A 22,293-nucleotide genomic window follows, 5' to 3' on the forward strand; every position below is an offset into this window, starting at 1 on the left:
CCTCCTTCAAGTCATGTACGTCTTTACGTGACTGCCACTCAGTATTCGGCTAGAGAAACCACAGTAGTACTATTCCTAAATGTTACTTGAAGCACTCTTCTTGTTTTATACAACTTTTTATTATATCTATACTTAATAAAATTAATAATTCAATGATTAATTTGAAACTCATACTTCAGCAGTAAAGTGACATGATTCTTGTGTGCAGGTGAGCGTGAAAGTTTTTTTTTTTAATATACAAGTCCTCTCATCCACTGCCAGCAGCCCATTGGGAGCAGCCTAAATGGGCGCGAGAGGCACTTGAGCCAGAACCAGAGCGTGACACCAGACACTGACTTGAAAAATAATATGAAAATGTTGTTTACGTTATTTTTTTTCAATTGAGTAAAGTGTTAAATTATAATAATAATAATAATAATAATTGGTAAATGTTATTGTTATTTGTAGAGGCATTTTTATCACTGTCTAACATTTGCCCAAAACAAACAAACATTGTCCACTGGGGAATGTTTGGGGAAAATTAGCAGAATAAATCGATGGAATAATTAATGGGATAATTGATTCTAAGAAGATTTGTGAGTGATAGCCATAGTTGTGACTCGTGAGCCTGTTTTTAAAAACAAGGACTTCCAGGTTTTTTTGATTTTTTTCCTTGCCCTCCTGGCTGTTAAGATCAGCGGATGTTGTTAATATTTGTCAAGTGTGGGCATGAGAAACCCTTTGAGACTTTCTTGTGATTAAGGGCTATATAAATAAATTTGACTTTATTCTGCAAGCAGAGGTTCTCCGGCAGGCTGTTCCATAAATGAGGGCTGTAAAACTGACACTATGTCTCGATGTACATGCATGTCCTGACTTTTGAAATGACTAACAGGTCAAAGCAGGAGAACGTGAGAGCTTGCAGGGGTTCATATACTCATAAACAGCTATGAGTGTGAGTTCAGTTTCTCCTTGAACAATATAAAATGAATATATTTTTTTTTAAATTACAAAAAACTAAAATTAAATGACAATACAATGTAGATTCAATTCAGTCTGTATTATTCAAACACCATGACAGAAATTCAGACTTTTTTTTTTCAATAGCAAAGGGGAAAAATAAGCATTGAACAGCCACTGTTTAAGCCTATCCATTATGTTCATAGTAGCTTCTCTGTCCTCTATCTGTACATTCAAAGTAGAGACAGACACAGGTGAGGTCAAGCTAATGTTTTTCCAACAGCCAAGTTCAACAAAGAAGTAGTAATACCTAACCACAAGTGTGCCATTATTCATGATAGTAGGCTGTGACTAAACATAATATATCTGTTACATAGGTTCATGTGAGTTCACCATGACCCTATGCAATGTGATTGCAAATATAGGTTGAACAGATATGCCCAAGGCTGATAACAAAACTATCTTCTTAATATTACTAAGCCCTCCCTTAGAGAGTGAAATATTAGTGATTCACAAATGTTTCGGTTAAGCAAGAATTCTAAAATGGCCCAAAAATATTTGTCTTTTCAATTATGTAAATCACTAGAAGTTGGATACCAGGGTATCATCACATTAACCATCAGATTGCAATGCCATTTGTTGTTGTTACAAAAAGGTGGAAATTAGTGCAAATGTGTTTGGATTGTTGCTTCGCTGTCCATGGAAAGCTGAGTTAGTATTCTAAGCAACTTTCTAAACATTAGCAAAATACACCGGCAGGTGCAGTTTAAATAAAAAAATTAACTATTAGCCACGGCGGTCGACTGGTTAGCACGTCCGCCTCACAGTTCAGAGGTCGTGGGTTCGATCCCGGCTCCGGCCTCCCTGTGTGGAGTTTGCATGTTCTCCCCGTGCCTGCGTGGGTTTTCTCCGGGCACTCCGGTTTCCTCCCACATTCCAAAAACATGCATGGTAAGTTGATTGGATACTCTAAATTGCCCCTAGGTGTGATTGTGAGTGCGGATGTTTGTCTCTGTGTGCCCTGCGATTGGCTGGCAACCAGTTCAGGGTGTCCCCCGCCTACTGCCCAAAGACAGCTGGGATAGGCTCCAGCATGCCCCGCGACCCTTGTGAGGAGAAGCGGTACAGATAATGGATGGATGGAACTATTAGCCACATTCCATTGGTAACAAAGATCAACTGTTGGTCAATGGCTCTTTGACCAATTTTAATTCCTGAAAAGTGCAAATTAGCCAGCACCGTACCCGTAAAGCAGGGGTGAGAAATTCATTTTGCAAAGAGGTCATATGAGAAACTGGAACGCTTGCTGAGGGCCAAGGCAACATACTAACAACAACTTTGTTCTATATTACTTTTAATCTATTTAGAAGAAACATTTTGTCGTTTCAATGAATTGCTTCATGTGTAGATATGGTATGTATTGTTATAATGATTAGGACACACATTAAAAAAAAAAAGGATAAGCGGCCATTAATGACGTTAATTTTGTGCACCAAGCACCAACTCATACTTGCCATTTCTAGTCAGGACCAAATATATACACAAGGGGGAAGTAGAATATTATTGAGAGTTAAGTAGGGGTGGGCGATATGACGATATTTGGTCGTTAAGCGGTTTAACGTGTTCACGATCTCATAAAGCCGAAAGATCGTTTGATTGTCTACTTGGCACATTCTATACAGTTTAGCTCTATGGCGGCACAAAGCTGCTGACGCGTATACCCGACCAACCAATCACAGCACGCACAGTGCACCGTACGTGACACTCCCCGCCTCCCTGTTTGTTTGTATAGCGAGAAGCTATAGCGGAAAGTCACCACGAAGCAGAGTTGGTCCCAAAAAGAAACTCCACATCCACAGTGTCGATTTAGTTTGGCTTTTCCTCGGAGGAGAAAGCGCAAACCAGTTATTTGCAAAGCTTGCAGAGACTCGGTTCGGGCGTCAGCGCCGACACCCAAAGCAAACGGAGATCAGACACATGGTAGCCAGAGGCAGCTGCTAGCTCCAAGCTAACGCAACCCACGGTAACACAGACATTTAACAAGGGCACTCCATATGAAAAAACAAGCAAGCAGTGTAAAGGAGTAACTGAGGCAGTGACTTATTACCTTGCTGAAGACATGATTCCCATTAAAACAGTGGAAAACGAGGGGTTTGAAAGACTCTTCAAAGTACCAGAACTGCGTTACGAGCTGTGTTTTTATGTTTACGTTATGTTACCTTTTATACGTTATGTTACCTTTTATGTTTACATTCACTGCATTTTGCTAAAAATTTTCACTATTCAAATTAAAACCTGTTCAGAAAGCTGAGCTGGCTTAAAATGTTGTTTCTTTCAGGGTTCTATATACATTTTAAATATGTTTTAGATGTTTAACGGTCAGAAAATGGTCAGAAATGTGCAAATTAGTCTTAAAAAAACGATGTAAAAAAAGAATCATGATAAAATCATGATCGTGATTTTATTTTTTTTAAATCGTGATATGATATTTTTGCCATATCGCCCACGCCTACAGTTAAATATAATGACACAGTGAAGACTTTAGGACCACTGTTGTCATTTTTGCTAGTCACTTTTTTGGGAAAACAAAAGTTGCTAACTTGCTAGAATGGTAGGCAATAAGGCAATATGTGTTCAATGTAGGCTTGGGGGAAGAAAAAGAAGAAAAAACCCCGAAGCTTCAACGACACTATGTTACGGCATCCACAGTGACATTTGCCTCTGGAATGACTATTTCACAGTCTATTAGTACCCTCTATTGATGTAAAGTTAACACTGCAGTCTAGCAATGAAATAAGTCAGATTTAGTGTTAGTGGTCACCAGTAGCACTGGACGGTATGACGATATATTGTCTCCGCAATATATCGTTTCTATCGTCACTAATGCTAGGTTCAGCAACGCGATGCGTGCCTTGCGTGTGTTTGTTTGCAGGGGTGACTACACCGGGGTTGCTTCGAGCAGAGAAGAGGAGGGGCTCCTCTCTCTCCTCCAACAGAAGAAAAAAAACGTTTGAATATCGCTAGTAACCTGACGTTGTGTTGGCGGCTAAATGCTATCATGGCTGACATTTCAAAAGCTGTGAACAAGTCAATATACACTCGGCAGACACGCCAACTTCCCGGCCGGTAAAGGAAGCTGGCTGTGTTATAAACCTCTCAGTATCCCACATTGTTTTTATTTCACTATGCATCTTTGTGGCGGTCGTTTTCTGCAGCTCGCCTGGTTTTGCGTTTGCTTAACGATGAAGGACGAAGAATGCAGAATAGCGGTGTCTGAAATAGTCGCATCTTCACTGCAACAGACAAGCGGCAGGGTCCCATGCAGACCAAGAGGAACTTACACCAAAAAGAGTGGGTACATCTTTGGTTTGATTACATTTTGGGTTCAAGACATCCGATGAGGTCCGATGTCGTATGGCACAAGAAAGTTCCCCGCGGCCAACGCAGACAAGAAACCTCTGCTATCACAGAGAGGGAAAAAAAGTATTATGGAGATCTTAAAAATGTGAGTCAAAAAAGATGCAAGTTTTATTTGCACTAGTAGGCTACATGTTTCTGAAACTTGAGACTATAGAAGTTTGTTTTTATTTGGATACCTGTACAATGTGTGCGCAGTCATGCTTTGTAGTGTTGATCTACTGTTCTGGCTGCACTACAAGGCTATAGATATCAGAAACTGAAACTGTGCTATATAAACATAGTTGTAATGTATTGTATTGTTTATAAGTGCAAGAGTCTATATCCTTGTACAATTCCAGGAAATCTTATATATGAATTTATCTGTTAGATACAAGACTAATAAACTATTTGGTACTTACAGTATCAAAAATCAGGTTTAATAAACTATTTGGTACTTACAGTATCACGAATGAGGTTGAGTGATATGCAACACCAATCCTCGATGTAGAGATATTGGTACAGCTGCTTTTTGCATGCTTTTTAGTAGATATATACTGCACTACGCTTTTTAGTAGATACATACGGTACTACATGTATATATTCTTATGCTTCTGTTGGTGTATCTGCTTATATTTATGATGTTATTTGCATTTTATTGCCTATCCTAATGTCTATGCCTGGACCTTAACTTCCAATGTTAAAAGAGCTAATCAACTCATTCACTGCCAGGCATTTTCAGACCCTCTTTTACAACGTTTGAAAAAAATGGAGAAAAAAATATAAATAAGTTGAGACTGAATGGCTGGACTGTGAGAAGACAAATAAATACATCAATGGCAGTGAATGAGTTAACCGCTTTGCATTATGTCCCATTCTTTTACCACCTCCCGTGTAGTCAAAAGTTTGCAATCGGTATGTTTTGGTATTTCACTGCATGATTTGTACATCTGATACACAGATTTACAATTCAATGTATTAAAAAAGCCAGCCAAATGTTTGCAGTTACTTCATACTAGTTCTGATATACTTATGGCATGCCTCCACTTTGACCTTGCACAGCCTGATGTTGAATGATTTGTTCAGCTGCTACATGACTTTACAACTCTGTTTTCCTCAGTGTAAAAAAAAAAAAAAAAAATCAACTTACTAGCTTGTCTCATATGTTTTATTGTACAATATTTCTCGTCTCATGTCACTCTGTATTTTTTTGCTTTGTATTTGATTGATTTGTCTTTCTGCACTTTACATCCTGTTGGCATCCACGTGGACAGAAAAGTAATAAGTTAATTGAACAGGAAAATGATTCCCCTACAATTCTTAGCAACGTGACAAGACAATGTGGAATTTTGTTTTTAAAAAAATATCTAATCATCTTCTGTATAAAACAGATTACTTAATTGCGTACATGTCCTATTCTACTGCCCACACTGGCCTTCTCACAAATATGTTTCATTTGCACTATTCAAGTTGCGTTTTGAGCACAAGTCAAGCTGTTTGAAACGTTACATTAATGTCAACTTGGAGAACCTCTCAAACTTTTTGGTGATGTATCAGTCAAGGAGATTTGTTGTGAAATAAACAACAATTTGAAGGTGTTTTTGAACCAGATTTTCTATAAGTGATATCACATAAAAATAATTTCTTAGGGAACCTATCATCCGATTTTCAAAATTGTTGGTGCGTTGTAGTCAGGTTGAATTGGCCATTCCAACCAAAATCAGCATTTTAACCGACGGTCATTTCACGTTGCCACTGTTACAAAATAATTGCCTAATTCATTTTTTTAGCGTTTTCAGAAAAATTCAGTTGCTATGATTCAAACTCATTGCCTCAGCATAACCTTTAAGTGTGACAATCTACAGAAATAATGGAGAAAAAAACCCACTTTTGCGGGGATTTTAATCAAGCATATTTTAATATTTTATTGATATTGTGACAGTAACTTCAAACTGATTTGACAATTATTGATAGTGAAAGTAACTTCAAAGTGATTTGGCAATAACGCTAAGCCGAAAGATATGAAAAACACTTTGAATTTTGAATTTGCTTGATAAGATAGATCGATAAATAGATACACTATTCATCTCGTGAGAGAAACTAGATCAAGATTAGTAAACAGTGTTGAATGTTCTTTGATGATCGTAAACCCTTGGAATCTTGAGTTCGCTTTGGTTAACCATCAAGTGAAGTTCTCACGGTGAAGCCATTCCCAACACCGAGATGAAATAAACCACACACAAGTATTGTCAAAATTTGGCACAAGCCTCAGACAAGCAGAAGAGGCTTTTAACAGGAGAGGGGGGGGGCACGAGGTGTTAGCGAGCTAGCTGGCTAACGCTGGAAAAGACAGACTGTTGACCTGCCACCCAAAAGCGCCTCCATACTAAACAGTGCACCATCTCATGACCTTAAATACTATCCATAAGCTTCGTGTCGTGGTTCAGCAGCCTCGTGCCACTGACATGCCTTCAACGAGGAGCTCGTACTGGCGGTGGCTAGCTCACTTTAGCGTTGAGCAAGCGCTAAATCGCGAGTGCCACACATGTGTGAAGAATGACAGCAGTCTCGCTCACACTCACCCAGAACCACCGGGAACGCTGAAGATCACCTTCGAGTCATCGCGTGGTAAGAGCAGCTGTTATCTTGGGGGGGACGTCGTTGAACAAGAGATGCGGCTCTATGCCAGAAAATGTTGCGTGGACACAATGCCAGTAGAGAGGCGGTGCTGTGTTGACAGGTCGGCTCCGCGAGAGACTCCACTTTTGCGCCTTGTCAACTGGCCTGAACCGGCTGTGCGCGTCTAGCGACAGGACGTGACGTCAGTTACGTCACAGGAAAAATACGCAAGCAACCTGCGTACGATTTTTCTCCTGCTTGTTTTTTTTTTTTTTCATTATTTACTGGATTCTGAAAACCATTCCACACTTTTTACAAAAAAAAAAAATCAAAAATGTTCACAATAGAATTCCCACATGTAAGCCCCCTACCCTAGTGACGGAAGGTTTGCGAGTGTTTGCAAGGTAGTAAATGTTGGTTTCTTGTCAAGGTCGCAAATATTCGCCAGACGTTTGCCAGCAGTTTTAATGTTTTCTTTTTTGTGTGCAGGATTGAACATGTTCCACATGTCCTTGCGACAAGAAAAACTGTCGGCAACCATTAAAACTGTTGGCGAACAAGTTTAATCGATTAATCGAATAATCCAATAAAATGTTATGAAGTTTATTATGGAACCATTTTTACCACATACTGTTTATTAACCAAATATTGATACTTATTTGGTATAGTTTAGTGATTAAAAAACAACAACATACAACCATCAAGCAATATCACACGATAGTGGTTGATGTTGTACTCGCCATTCTTTTTTAAAGTGATTCAGTTACTGGTTCAGTCATTGTTTTCCAAAGTAAAAGCTGATGATTGTATTACTTTGAATAAACACAAAAGATAATCATTCCGCTTTCATGAAGGACTACAGAAAGCAGAATAATTACTGTTGAGAGGCTGAAATCAGAAGATTTGGGCAATTTTAACTCAATGGCTCTAAACAGTTACTCGATTATTATAATGGTTGTTAATTAATATCATAATCAATTAGTTGTCAATTAATTGAATACTAAATATATAGTTTTTGTCGTGTTTTCAATTGAATATAGGTTGAAAAGAATTTTAGCTAGTCCGCCTCACAGTTCAGAGGTCGTGGGATCAATCCCTGTGTGCAGTTTGCATGTTCTCTACGTGCCTGCGTGGGTTTCCTCCGGGTACTCTGGTTTCCTCCCACATTCCAAAAACATGCATGGTAAGTTGATTGGACACTCTAAATTGCGGTCTTTGTTTGTCTCTGTGTGCCCTGCAATTGGCTGGCATCAGGGTGTCCCCCGCCTACTGCCCAAAGACAGCTGGGATAGGCTCCAGTACGCCCACGACCCTTGTGAGGAGAAGCGGTAGAGATAATGAATGAATGGTTAACAAATGATTGACCTTCAGTTCCTGTTGAATTCTCGGGCTCAGACAAAATGGCGTCGACCATGCCTTCAGCAAGTAAGGCGATCGCTGACGTACGGGCCAAGAAAAACACAATGGGCCTTTGCAAACTTTTGCTTGATGTCCTAATCCATGCCCCTCATCCCTTCTGCAAACAAGATTCCATCTTTTTATTTGGGACATAGTTTGTTTTCCTTTGACACCCGATCTTGAAAGGGGCAAGAGGAGGCCCAGAGATAGATATGCTAACTCAGCATTTATGATGACATCAGTCTGCGTCAACGGAATACAAACACATACAAAACTGGCCCAAGCACATGAAGCACTGCAATAAATGGCTCACTCTTGAATTGTTCAGAAACCAGATTTGAATAACACATGATAGATACAATGTCCACTGATAGTGTAGTGGTACACACGCCTGAGTTGTGTGCGGGCAGCGTGGGATCGATTCCCGCTCAGTGACAGTGTCTATGTGTGCCCTGCGACTGGCTGGCGACCAGTTCGGGGTGTAGTCTGCCTTCGCCCATTGACGGCTGGGATAGGCTCCAGCAACTCCCCGCGACCCTGTACAGGATAAGTGGTTTGGAAGATGACATGATAGATACAAGTAAAAAGTACAGGTACTGATGAAAACCCAAATGTTCTTGTTTCTTGTACAGTACGTACAAGAAAGTTGAAACAATTCTCTCTGTTGTCTTCATTAGACGGACATTTTAATGAATATAAGGTCAAAATAAATTAATTCTCATGAAAAAAATGTGAATAATTTTCAATAAACATATGTAAACAATATGGAGAAGCCTGTTAGACTTGATGGGTTAATTAATATGGGCGTTGCATCAGGCCCACAGCTAAGTTTGCAAAAATATAATTATAATTGCTATTAATGTTAAAAACACAAACTGCTTCATTGCAACTCGTTCGTTTTTGACAGTCATTCTAGGGAACATAACAGGGAGGAGTGCAAATGTCTTTCATAAAGTTTATCTAATCATTGTATTGTTCGACAATCAAACTTCAGGAAAATGTTTGTTTATGTGCTTGGGCACTGCTGGTAAGGATTTGAAACAGGCGGATGATGGAGAGGACTATTCTGCCTCTTATCTACACCAGTCGCTCTTTGGCTATTTTACAGTCTTAATAGCCAAGACAGACCATTCGCTAGGAATAAAATAAATTACACTGTGACATCACGGAATGATTTATTATTTAATGATTCCTTTGATAGAAGGCAGGTGAATTATTATTTCCTCTGCAGTTCCTACCAAGCAGAACCTAGGAGTTCTGTTATGCCGTGCAACAGTTAAAATGATAAACTATGTTTGCTTTTCATTTTCCAAGTACCAGTCAGGGTCACAAGGGTTACATCACCCGCGTATTACTCATTATTTCTAGTCAAATAAGGGAAATCAATATTAAAACAATCAAATTACAAAGTATAAAGTCTTTTTAAAAATTCCCCATGTACTGTGTTACACTGCATAATTTGAGACAGAACTGTACTACATTCCCATGTTAACCACAATTGTGCTGTGAATTGAGGAGAAACTAGAAGGTCGTAAGTCGAAAAAAATAACACCACATAAGTTGAATGTCTGGTTAATCGTAGTGCATGTTGGTTTGTTTTTTTTTTGCTTGCCTTCCATACCTTATAATGCAGATAGATTGTAACTGCTCTTTGCTGTACTAAACTACATCTCTCTGTCTTTTGAATTATTTTTTTAATACCTGGAAGCTGCTTCTTCCAGAAACCTGTGCAACACATTCCGTTCTAGCATTTAAACTCGGTCCCCACAAACCCAAGTAACAAATGGTCTCATATCTTTGATATCCAGAGATTTTATTGCACTGGGAAATTATACTTTGGCTATGACAAGCAACAGCAGAGAAATAACTCAAGCTAAGTAGAAGCTATTGGAACACTGCAAACCAATTTGAGCTGTGTTTTGAATGGAATGTTGACTTGCTTCATTTTGTTCTTGTAGTCCTCCTCAAACGCTGCTAACTGGTCAGAGGTAAAATGATTTTTCCAATCACCAACTTCTCCTGTTGGAAATAAAACAGGTGCACCAGTTTGTTAAATTATGCTTACAAATATGAAGTAAAAAAAAAATGAAGTCAAAATGTTAAAACTGTGGCGTGAGTAACTATGGCCAAAATGGCCCGTGATAGGCAAGTTTGCCGCCTCCTGCTTAAAGTGAAAGTCAACCCAAACATATTATTTTCAAGAATATGTTCTTTGCAAGACCACTAGTTGGAACGAGGTATTCTGATAAATATTGCGTTTGTGGAATAAGAGTTAATCCACCCATTTTTAGCCATCACAGGGGGCGGCCATTTTGTCACTTCTGTCGACTGAAAATGACATCACAACTGCTCAGGGCTCAGGTAACAACCAATCACGGCTCACCTGTTTTCCGAAGCTGAAAAGGGCTAAAAAGGGGTGGATTAACTCTTATTGCACAAACGCAATATTAATCAGAATGCCATGTTTCAACTAGTGGGCCGGCTGGGAACATATTGTTGAAAAACATATGTTTGCGTTGATTTCCCCTTCAAGACAGCTTCTAGAAAATAGATGGATGGTTATCGGCTCAAAGATGTTGTAAATTTTGGTATTAAAATGTACATTTTACTATCTCTATGGTGTTTTATGGCTACAAAAAAGTTGAATGACCCTTTCTCATGAAGCTGGAGATGGAAGTATTAAAAATCTCTTTGGAAATGAAGGTGTAGTTTGTCATTGGATTCTCCTTCATGTTCTTGAAGGTGGTCAGGTCCACAATGCGGTTGATGACGTCATCAGAGAGGGACAAGTCCAGGTACCTCATGATTCGCTTCACTTCACGCCAAGGATTCTGGGTGGGTGGACAGAGTGAAAAGATTTTGCCCCAAGGTTATCATAGTTAACGAAAACTAATGCAATAACTAAAGCTAAAATTGAAAAAAATGTTTTCATGACCAAAATAAAATAAGACTGCTTTTACCAAAATGAAAACTGACTGAAAACATACGTTATATTTATAAAACTAAGCTTTGTTTTAGGTTTTCTCTGGGTACTCTGGTTTCCTCCCACATTCCAAAAACATGCATGGTAAGTTGATTGGACACTCTAAATTGCCCCTACGTGTGATTGTGAGTGCAGATGTTTGTTTGTCTCTGTGTGCCCTGTGATTGGCTGGCAACCAATTCGGGGTGTCAACCGCCTACTGCCCGAAGACTGCTGGGATAGGCTCCAGCACTCCCCGCGACCCTTGTGAGGATAAGCGGTATGGATAATGGATGGATGGAAGCTTCATTTTAGTCCTTTAGTCATTTGTATTAAAGTAATTATTCGAATTAATCTTACTGTCCGGCCAAACAGAAGAAAGAAAATTGTTTGGCAATTGTAGTTTACTTTATTAGACAATGACTTTTCCAAATCTTGAACTCAACAAGTACTTCATACATGTTTAAAAAAACAACTAAAACCAAGACTAAAACCAATAAAAACTAAACTAAAATCAATCATTTTCAGAACAATTTAAACGAAAAGAAACTAAGCCGCTCTAAAAAGCAAATTAAAACGTAATTTAAAAAAACAAAAGTCACATAAAAATCAAATTTTTATCTAAAAAATTCTCATGAAAAATCCAAAAGTATTTTAACCCATTTTGCACACATAATTACGCTCTTGTTTATGTCATGACTTGTAAGACTCTTAGGCATCTCCTCCCAGCCAGAAACCAGAGAATCCAGAGAGGGACAATTACTGACTCGTCAAGTCCTACTTGATCTGAGTGATCAACAGAGGCCAGTCCATGCCCCCAGAACAGGGGTGGCCATGTCCGGTCCTCAAGAGCCACAATCCAGCCTGTTTTAGCTTTATCCCTAAGGCAACGCACCTGTTTCAAATCAGCAGACTCATTATCAGGCTTTTGCAAATCTTGCTGATGAGCTGATCGTTGAAACAGGTGTGTTGCCGTAGGGATAAACCTAAAACAGGCTGGGATGTGGCTCTTGAGGACCGGACTCGGCCACCCCTGCCCCAGAACATAAAATCCACAGGACAACTGGTCCTGCAACCTTCCAAACTCATCTCAAGCTCAAGAATCCTACTGGCCACTCCTGTCAGAGTGGGCCACCATTCTCTCTACGAAGAGCCTGCATGGGTAAGAATAAGAACGCAAAGTCACAGAAACAATGGATTCTTCCCTTGCCATAATGCCCTCCTGTAACACGGTCATGTGGAAATACTCCATGGTAAGTAACTTTAGCACAATCCTATTTATTAACAAAAAGAATATTGATGATGAAGGCATTGGGAGAGGTAATAAATCCCTACCTCTTTCATGTCTTCAAAAAAGAGGTAGAGGATGTTCCTCTTTTCTCGCTCCTCCCAGTAAGCTTTCACATGATCGTACCAGGAACCGTATGTCACTGCAAAAATGACATTCAGCAAGTCACCATAATCGTCGAACAGTTGAGATGGGAAAATGAAGCTTCATGATGCTTCATGAACCAGTTGTTGTATTTTTGACTCCTCTAGATGGCACTCTGTGTTCAACACGGAGCTGAAAGCACAGCGACTTGCCATTGATGAAACCCCTTTCTTTAAGCCAACAGTGCCATCTAGAGAAGTCAAAAATACAACATTTGGTCCAAGAAGCATCTTGAACATTGATTTTCCCACCACTATTGACTAGTCCTAATAATATTCGTATTTACATTCTCCATGCATGAACTTTTGGATGTAGCCCTTCCATGGTCCAGGCTCAGGGCTGGTCAAATTCATTCGATTAAAGTGGAAGTAGCTCACCAGGGTGTCCTTAGCATTGCGTGCGATGTAGATTATCTTTAAGAAACATCACATTAATAATAAATGATGGGTTGTTTTGTGTTGTCATCCATGCAGGTGCATGGCCCCATCAACTTACTTTGCACTTGTTTTCCCAAAACCCAGATGGAAGCAGCTGAAATGGAAGATGTGTCTTAATGATTCTGGGGGGATCCAATTTCTTCAGGATATCAAGACCTGATGATGTACAGAAAAAAACCCATCTTTGTGTCAAGGTGAACTATATTATCCCCAAGGGGCAATTCCTTTTACAGCCAGCAGTCAACATGAGAAAACATCAATAATCCACACACACACAAACAATATGCCAAGTATACATATGTGTTATGCCATACTATTTAAAAAGGCGATGGAAACCGGTATGAATGAGTTCTTAAATCTATTTGCCCTGCACCTGGGCATACGGTATCTGCGCTCTGATAGCAACAGTTTATATTCAGCAGACAAAGGATGATAGCTGTCTGTTGTGATGGAACGGGCCTTTGCTGCTACTCTCAGTCGATAAAAGGCCCTGATACACCAAAACGACGTTCACCAACAGTGACAGACGCTTACCCCCTGTGGCGTCCGGCCGGCTGTCGGCACGGCACGCTGGCAAAACACACCGCAATGACAGACAGCGACGCTGACCATTAAAGTACCTTCTGCGCATGAATAAGATGTAATACCCTTCCATACCACCGGTGGCGGTAGTCACCATTTCTCATGGTTAGAAAACTCCATCGGGAAAGATGTTGGCCGGGGGCTAATTATAACAACGTAAACAATGCATTCGGCTCTATTCTTCGCTCATGATGAACTCCCATGCAAAGTAAACCATAACGTTCTTGACACTGTATTGTGAAATACTTACATTGTCAACTCTCGCTCTTGTACTTATAAGAAAATTAAAGCAGCAGAGGCGTGCTCACTGTTTTTCTGCCTTTGTCACTTCACGTTGGTGCCCCGCGCGCTGATTTGCTAGCTAACAGCCAATCAGAGTGACCAAATGTCACGACTGGCGATGCCGATCCAACATGCGTAACCGCCCCCAAGACGCTTACAGACGAGTTACGACACTACGACGGTGGCCATTACACCAAACGGACGACGCATTCAGACGCTTCACGACCTCCGACATCGGTTTGGTGTATCAGGGCCTTTAAGAGGAAAGTTCCTGGAAGTTCAGGCCTCCAATCTTACTGCACACCCTAACCATGTGTTGCAAGCACTTTTTGTTTAAAGAGATCTCAGTGATATCTACACACCTGATTCGCCGCCTAGTTGATTGGTCATCTCAAGGAAAGGAACTCGGTCTGATATCGGTGCTCGTCTGCAGCTTTCCACATCGCCGTTATGAAGAAGCAGGTCAACTATTTCCTGGGTCCAAGTCGTCCCTTTTGAGTCAAATGTACGAGAACACATAAGTCTCTGTAATGTGAAACTAAATGCCTTCTAAATTTAAAGAGTGTTATTAACAACCCAATACTAAATTTGAATGATGAAGAAAATCTGCATGTAAAATTACGCTCCGAATCAGGATAACTTAAATAATGTAATGTAATGATAACTTAAATAATGTAATGTAAATGTAAATGTAAATAATATAAAGTAACGTTTAAAAATGATCTTCAAGCATGTAAAATCCATTGAGAAAAACATTCCTGAATTCACTTTACAGTGTCTTCAAATATCTAGTTGGACACCTTACAATGACACCTTACAAACTTCTGACCAATCTTAAGTGTTGAAAATGGTTTGGTCTCTTTGACGATGCAATGTTAATGGTTGAGCAAATATGGCGTTTTTGTACCTTCAAAACTGGTACTTTTGAAGGTACTAGGATTCCGCCCGACCCCAGCGAAATGTAACATGGATGTTTTTTGAATGTGGAAGGAAACTGGAGTATCTGGAGGAAACTTATACAAACAAAAGGAGAACATGCAAACCAAGATGGTCCAAGATAAGACCTGAACCAAGAACACTTGATCGTGAGGCAAACTAGCCACGTACTTTAAGTACCATGCTACTCTGAAAGTACTGTAAATACAGCAATAAACTCAAATGATTACGAGCACCACACCAAAAAGCATGAAAGTTGTATAACCTGATTTAGGATAGGTTGCAATGAGGAGGTCCGATGGATGAGGACAGAAAGTAAGAACGGCGTCAATTTTTTGGGCCATGTAATCGGACAATGGAATCCCTTTCTTCGTGACCACGAGGGCACGACGAATGACCATCTGGTTTTCTGACATAACTGAGGTTAAAACGTAACAATTAAAAAAAGTTGATTTAGCCCTTTCAATATGGTAGTTCTGCTTCAGTCCTTTCTCCTCAACTATGCTTCAATTCCCTTTTTTCGTTCCTTTAATACCTGAACATTTGCCTTGCAGCTCCTGTTGATTTTTAATAAAATAAAACAACCACTCAGCTGGGTCAACAGTACCACACCCAAAACTACCATTAGAAAATACCATTGGTTCAAAAGGTGTTCTTTGACTTTTCAAAGTGTTTGATTTCCATATTAATGTGAACCTAACCCAAAATGATACGATGATAAGTACAGTAGAAGAAATGGAAGAAGTAGTTGTACACTACTGTATTCCCAAGTACATGTCCGGGGCATGCCTGTGCAGTACTCTGAGTGTGTGTGTTCGGAGAGGCAGAATGCACTCCGCTCCCAGTAATTTCCGAACGCATCCCAATTCCTAACCAATCAGCAGCTCGTGCTTAAAATGGTTCAATCTGTGCTACTTGCACACTGGCACTCGCATTGGCACTCCATTTTTTGGTGCACTCTGAGTTTCCGAACGACAAATTTGAGCAGCGCACTGAATTTCCAAACAGTCGAAGTGAAGTTTTTTTCCGAACGCAACCCAAATTTGTAGGCTGTGTCATCCTAAGGGCCCTTTCGTAGGCTGGGTCATTCGAAGGCTCCTCTCAAGTGACAACCGTGGCAAACCTGGACAGGCCGAGCGACTTTCACTTGACTCAGACAGTCTTCTGTACCGCCGCAAGAATGGTGGAAATTTCTACCTTTTACTGCTGTAAATACAGTACTAAATCCTTGTTGCAGCGGATGCAGCACGCTAGTGGCGGCAGTGGAGTTACGTCATACATTGGTTGCCATGACTACAGTTCTTCTCTGTATTCTTTTTCTTCTGCCTCGCATTGTGACCAAAAGGTAGAATCCTAGTCGGTTACTGCGCCTTTTGTTTGTGTAAATGGTAAACCCTTGTTCTGGCAGATGCTGCATGCTAAAATAGCGAGCTAATTTTCCATAGGTAGAAGCAGAAGTTTCAAATCCAACCATTATTCGGTCGCTGCAGTCAACACGATTAAGGAACGGGGATGGTTGCTGCGAGTCTGAGCTCAAATTTTAATAAATAGACACACACACGCGCGCGCGCGCACACACAAGTCACACTTGAGTATTAGTCGCAGGACTAGCATAAATGTATATTAAAAAAAGTGATTTATAGTCCAAAAAATACGGTATTTATGTTTTCAAACAATAAACTCCAATGACTCCTGAGCAGGAAAAAAGGCATCTCCCAAAATAGCAGGGATTGCTGGTCCCCTATAGAATGAGTCCTCCGTTTTCCTATGCAGACATGCCCTGCCCAGCATTGGGCTTTAATCAACAATCTGTCACAGAATCACAATTGGGAAGCACATAATATAAAACCTGAAAACTTTCCCGGCCTCGAGCCTATTCTGTTTCACCTTGACAGAGAAACTGCACTCCGGACAATACTGCCGCATTCTATGTAACTGTCCGTCCAATCTACTGGCACGAGTCAGAGGCACAGTGTTAGCAACATGTTGAGTAGTCACAATGTATCATTTCAATAGCATTGTAGCCCACTCTGTCATTGCTTGGAATTCATTTGAGTAGGCTAACAGGTAGGTCTCATATGGAGGATTCCTCATAAAAAGGCTTTTATTGGCTTGACATTCATTGGTGTGTCACATCACAGAATCAGGAGACACATCCAACAACACAACACAATCAATATTTGTTAGGGAGCAGACGTCAATTGTGGCTTAATGTCTGTAAAGATACACCACCATTTTACTTTATATGGTCCTCTGTTGTTAGATACAACTTATCACAAACACATTTGCTTTTTCCAGCAAAGTGTGACGTGTCAAATAAAATCTATTCTGCGAAGCTGCTTGACTTGGTCCAGAATTTTTGCCATAAATATCTTTACAAACTGTAGAGCACGGGTGTCAAATTCAAGGCCCGGGGGCCAGATCCGGCCTGCGGCCTCATTTTATGAGGCCTGCGACGGCAAATCTTGTGTTGACTTAATATGTTTCTTTCAAATTATCTTCACTTTTAGCACTACATATGAGATCTTGCAAACATTTGTTACCAATCCCTCGTTTAAAATACCTTGAAAAATAGTTGAACAAACTATTTACTGGCTTCTGATTTCAAAACTAGTTATCTATCAATTTATTGTGTATATGTGATAATATAAGGCGATCATACATTTTTATGGGTTCACAGTTGTAACGGCCCTCCGAGGGACACCATAACTATGATGTGGCCCGGGACGAAAATGAGTTCGACACCCCTGCTGTAGAGGCAATGTAAATATTAAGTACAAAAATATAAATTGACCGCTGCCAAAATAATAGTTAATCAGTCTTAACTTTTATAATGAATAAAAACAAATGTGAGTTTTGTCACAGATATACATCACTTCCACTTCTTACATTCTTAATTGTCACGTTAAGCACTGTAAAGCTCCTTGTTGTTACTTTTATATGTATATCCTCTTCTACTACTATACTCCCAGGGAATCTTCTTTCCATTGGTTCGAATAAGTGGCACCCAAAAATACAAATACAAAAATCAATGAAAAACCAAAACAAATGCAGTGTTAGTCGTTTGATGCTTGCTGAACTTGAGGCCCAGTCAGGTACACAGAGCTCTTGTGTGGCATTATGCATGACGGTGGTTAGACATTTTGAAGTGTTTCCACACCAAAGAATGTTGGTCGAATTGCCAATGTTAAAACATTTTTAACTACTGTATAGTGGTTCCACTATATCAGGTGTGCAAATCAAGCCTCTTATGTACCGAATATCAAAACCATCATCCAAAGGTTTATGAAACCACAGAATTACACGCATTCTAGGTTCTCGCTGAAGCATCTAATCAAACTTGCTGACCACTTGTCTTGTGGAAAGGAACTCTAATAACTGGTTGACTCACTTCCCCAACAGTCATGTGAAAGTCTGGATGTTACTTTCTTACATTGGAAAGCAGTTACACAACATTACACTATCTAAGGACATCTAATACAAGAGCTTGGATTGACACTGTAATAAGTAGGCATAAATCAAACATTGTTTATTACCGTTCTTGTAGTTTGCAGTGTACAATTGTACGATATCATACCATAACCAGAATCATAAACATTATTATTTAGCCCTCTTAAACTGCATTAGTCAAAACAGGATTAATGTCTGTTGGGTGTAGACTTTAAGAGTATTCAGGCACCATCTAGTGGCTTTTCCTGGGTGGTACTCACAATAGCTTGAGAATAGAACTGTGCTTGTAGACACTATGCGAAATGTCATATTAGTGATTATCCCAAGTACCGGTAATATTACCTAATCAGTCCTACCCACCTCTGGATATGAATTGACAATTGAAGAGTCACATGATGCATCACAACCATCAACTCCTGTCAACTCCATTGGGCCTGTCCTGCTCAGAACCTTGTTGTCCGCTACCTTCCCACACACAGTCGCCTCTCTGGGGTACATCTGTCAATATAGTATGGTATGTAGTACATCTATTTTACACACTGAAAGAGCAGCGTTTATTTAGGAGTGGATATGAGGTTGTGTTATTTTTATACGCCGGACACAGTGTTTGGAGTGTGCAACAACATTGCTTACTTGCTTAGTGGTGTCTATACTGACGTCCATATAGGGGCCCATCTCGGTCAAATTGAAATTTTTGCCCTTTGAAGAAAGAGGTTCCGGTAACATAATGGTCTTACATAAAAGCAACATTTACATTAAACGGAGACAGTTTTGATTTGGATCATGTTCAAAAGGAATGCAGGTGAAGGAAAAATGACCTACCTGTTTTCCATGATGCTTCCTACCAACTTTGTCCTTGGAGGAGTCACCCAGGAGGCTCTCCATTTCTAGAGAAAAGCTCATCAGATGCTGCCTGGTTCCCATGTGACACCAATGGAGGATTATAGTCTTGACACACATGTCAAAGTAAAAAACTACATCTGAATTTTGAGCTTGGACAAACAGTCCAATTATTATTATTTTTGGATTAACAGGATACAAGAAGGTCCAGCGAGGCACCACAGACTGCACACAGCAGCCAAGGCATGACCCTGAGGAGGAAGCTGACCCGAGTGTCGTAGTGAAGCACGGCAGCAGCATAAAGGGCAGCAGCCAGCATGCACAGCACTCCAGAGAAAATGTGCGATCTTGACAATGTCTTCCCTCTGTGCTGCATGTGGGGGACAAAAAAGACCTTGAGTTGAAAGCTTGTTGCTGATTGGCGACAAGGACTTGTTTAATACGATCACTTACGACTCTGTAAAGTGTGGGGAACTTGGAGGTAGAGGTGATGGCAAAAGACACCAGGCCAAGGGTGTAACCCAAGATTTCAGTGTTGTCCTAGTACAATATCAGACACAGTTAATCCTTTAAACTGAAATGCTGCTGATGTTGCTAAATTCTAAATCTAAATATGATATGCATCTAAAATCTAGGAAAAATGTGTCCAGAGAATGTTGTCACACAGGTTTATGAAAATATTTTAAGACTTCAGCTCAGTGAGCATCTAAAGAATTATGTGTCACACAAATCTCTAATCATACTTCACCATTAAAATGAAAGGAAATGCCATGAATATGTTCCAGCCCCTGACCCCCCCAAAAACTGTAATGTGCTTTTTAATGAGAAAAGTATCAAAATACTTTATATTCTAATATACTGTATATATAATATGCTGTACTGGGGACTCAGCTCCTCTCGGCTTCTCAGTACGACAGTAATATTATTCGTTCTACACAGAAATTAAAGGCTATATATACCTATGAATATTGTTATGCGGTTTGTCTACATGTGTTGCAGCACTGTTTGCATTCAGATGTCAGCTGGTTAAAGGGTAACAACACCGCCACAAAGATGCTAATCATTAGCCCGTGTGGCTGAGGAGTTGCCATTGTATGTTAACATTCAGGGAGCATAGGCTTGGTTGCTTTAAATACACACTGTGTTGCTTGAATACACACTGTGTAATCTCTTTGTTTAGTTTGACAACAACCTTCACCTGAGAACAGTAGCTAGCTTGAAGTGACTTTTTTGAAGAATATTGACTAATTACTGTATATCTGCAAAACTGCTCCTTGTTATGAAGTGACCTTAGTGCTTGCTGGTCAAATAACGAAGTGACATTAGTGCTTACAAGTCAAATAAGAACACTTGGCCACTCGACAGCTTGTATCTCGAAAAACCTCCAAGTCGGCTCACGAGTCTCTCAAGGCACCACTATACATGCAACTATGCCCTTAGAGCAGGGGTGTTCAAATCCGGTCCTCGAGGGCCGCTGTCCTGCCTGTTTTCCATCTCCCTGCTGCAACACACCGGTTTCAAATGATCAGCTCATCAGCAAGTTCTGCAGAAGCCTGATCCTGATCCCAATTGTTTGAATCAGGTGTGTTGGACGAGGAAACCTCTAAGTCAGACATGCAGGAGGGCGGCCCCCGAGGACTGGAGTTTGACACCCCTGCCTTAGAGGCTGGGACAAGTATACGGGATGACAGCAGAACAACATGATTAGAGGATTCGTAAATGTTTACACGATGTCTAAACGATTACGCGACTGTTATAATGGTTGTCAATTAATATAATTAATTAGCTGTCAATTAATTGAATAACTACACCTCTACTTTGAACAATGGGCCTTGACAAACTGTTGCTTGATGTCCTAATCCATGCCCCTCATCCCTTCTGCAAACAAGATTCCATCCTTTTATTTGGGACATAGTTTGTTTTCCTTTGACACCCGATCTTGAAAGGGGCAAGAAGAGGCCCAGAGATAGATATGCTAACTCAGCATTTATGATGACATCAGTCTGCGTCAACTGAATACAAACACATACAAAACTGGCCCCAGCAAATGAAGCACTGCAATAAACGACTCACTCTTGAATTGTTCAGTAACCAGATACTGGGATATTTTAATAGGACATGAAAGTAAAAAGTACTGATGAAAACTCAAATGTTACAGTAAGTACAAGAAAGTCGAAACAATTCCCTGTCTTCATTAGACAAAAATGTTCATGACTATAAGGTCAAAATCAATTTTTTGGTAAAAAAATAAAATAAAAAATAATAATAATAATATATATATATATATATATATATATATATATATATATATATATATATATATATATGTATATATACAATTTTCAATAAACAAGTACCGGTAATTAATACATATTTAGAAGTCTGTTCGACCTGATGGGTTAATTAATTTGGGTGTTGCGTCCACCCACAGCTAAGTTTGCAAAAATGTAATAATAATTGCTATTAATGCTCAAACCAGAAACTGCTTCATTGCACCTCATTCATTTGTTTTTGACAGTGATTCAAGTAAACATAACAGGGAGGAGTGCAAATGTCTTTCATAAAGTTTATCTAATCAGTGTATTGTTCGACAATCAAACTTCAGGAAAATGTTTATGTGCTTGGGCACTGCTGGTATCATGACGTAAGGTTCTGATGCAGGCAGATGATGGAGAGGACTGTGGAATTCTGGTCAACTATTCTGCCTCTTATCTACACGTAATTCATAACAAAGCACCGTATCGGTTGAATGTCTGTTTAATCGTAGTGCATGTTGGTTTGTCTTTTTTTTTTTTTTTTTTTTTGCCTTCGATACCTTATGATGCAGATAGATTCTAACTGCTCTTTGCTGTACTAAATTACATCTCTCTGTCTTTTGAATGATTTTTTTAATACCTGGAAGCAGCTTCTTCCAGAAACCTGTGCAACACATTCCGGTGTAGCATTTAAGCTAGCTGCCACAAACCCAAGTAACAAATGGTCTCATATCTTTGATATTCAGAGATTTTATTGCACTGGGA

General features: G+C 39.8%; 2 protein-coding genes across 4 annotated transcripts in view; both read right to left on the reverse strand.

Moving 5' to 3' along the window:
* The window catches only part of atp13a3 (ATPase 13A3), a 39,497-nt gene extending 32,359 nt beyond the window's left edge, over window positions 1-7,138 (reverse strand). For both annotated transcript variants that reach the window (XM_086047127.1, XM_086047126.1), the window contains exon 1: window positions 6,918-7,138. The gene's annotated coding sequence lies outside the window, so the exon portion shown is untranslated. The remainder of the gene's footprint in view (window positions 1-6,917) is intronic.
* Window positions 7,139-10,148: 3,010 nt separating this feature from the next.
* Window positions 10,149-19,868, reverse strand: LOC147138310 (sulfotransferase 1B1-like). Of its 2 annotated transcripts, XM_086047267.1 has the most exons (10): window positions 19,727-19,868; window positions 19,473-19,643; window positions 19,256-19,381; window positions 19,067-19,132; window positions 14,410-14,538; window positions 13,242-13,339; window positions 13,033-13,159; window positions 12,650-12,744; window positions 11,003-11,183; window positions 10,149-10,371 (listed from the first exon to the last, which is right to left on the reverse strand). In XM_086047267.1, the coding sequence occupies exons 5-10, from the start codon at window positions 14,435-14,437 to the stop codon at window positions 10,226-10,228; spliced, it is 675 nt and encodes a 224-aa protein (XP_085903393.1). In that variant the 5' UTR covers window positions 14,438-14,538; window positions 19,067-19,132; window positions 19,256-19,381; window positions 19,473-19,643; window positions 19,727-19,868; the 3' UTR covers window positions 10,149-10,225. The 2 variants fall into 2 exon arrangements, with proteins under 2 accessions (XP_085903393.1, XP_085903392.1); XM_086047266.1 differs by lacking the exons at window positions 19,067-19,132; window positions 19,256-19,381; window positions 19,473-19,643; window positions 19,727-19,868 and adding an exon at window positions 15,249-15,399.
* Between the last annotated feature and the right edge of the window lie 2,425 nt (window positions 19,869-22,293).

Source organism: Filicampus tigris, chromosome 12 (assembly GCF_054856515.1).
Source record: "Filicampus tigris isolate MCC_2025a chromosome 12, RoL_Ftig_1.0, whole genome shotgun sequence".
Taxonomy (NCBI): Eukaryota; Metazoa; Chordata; class Actinopteri; order Syngnathiformes; family Syngnathidae; genus Filicampus; species Filicampus tigris.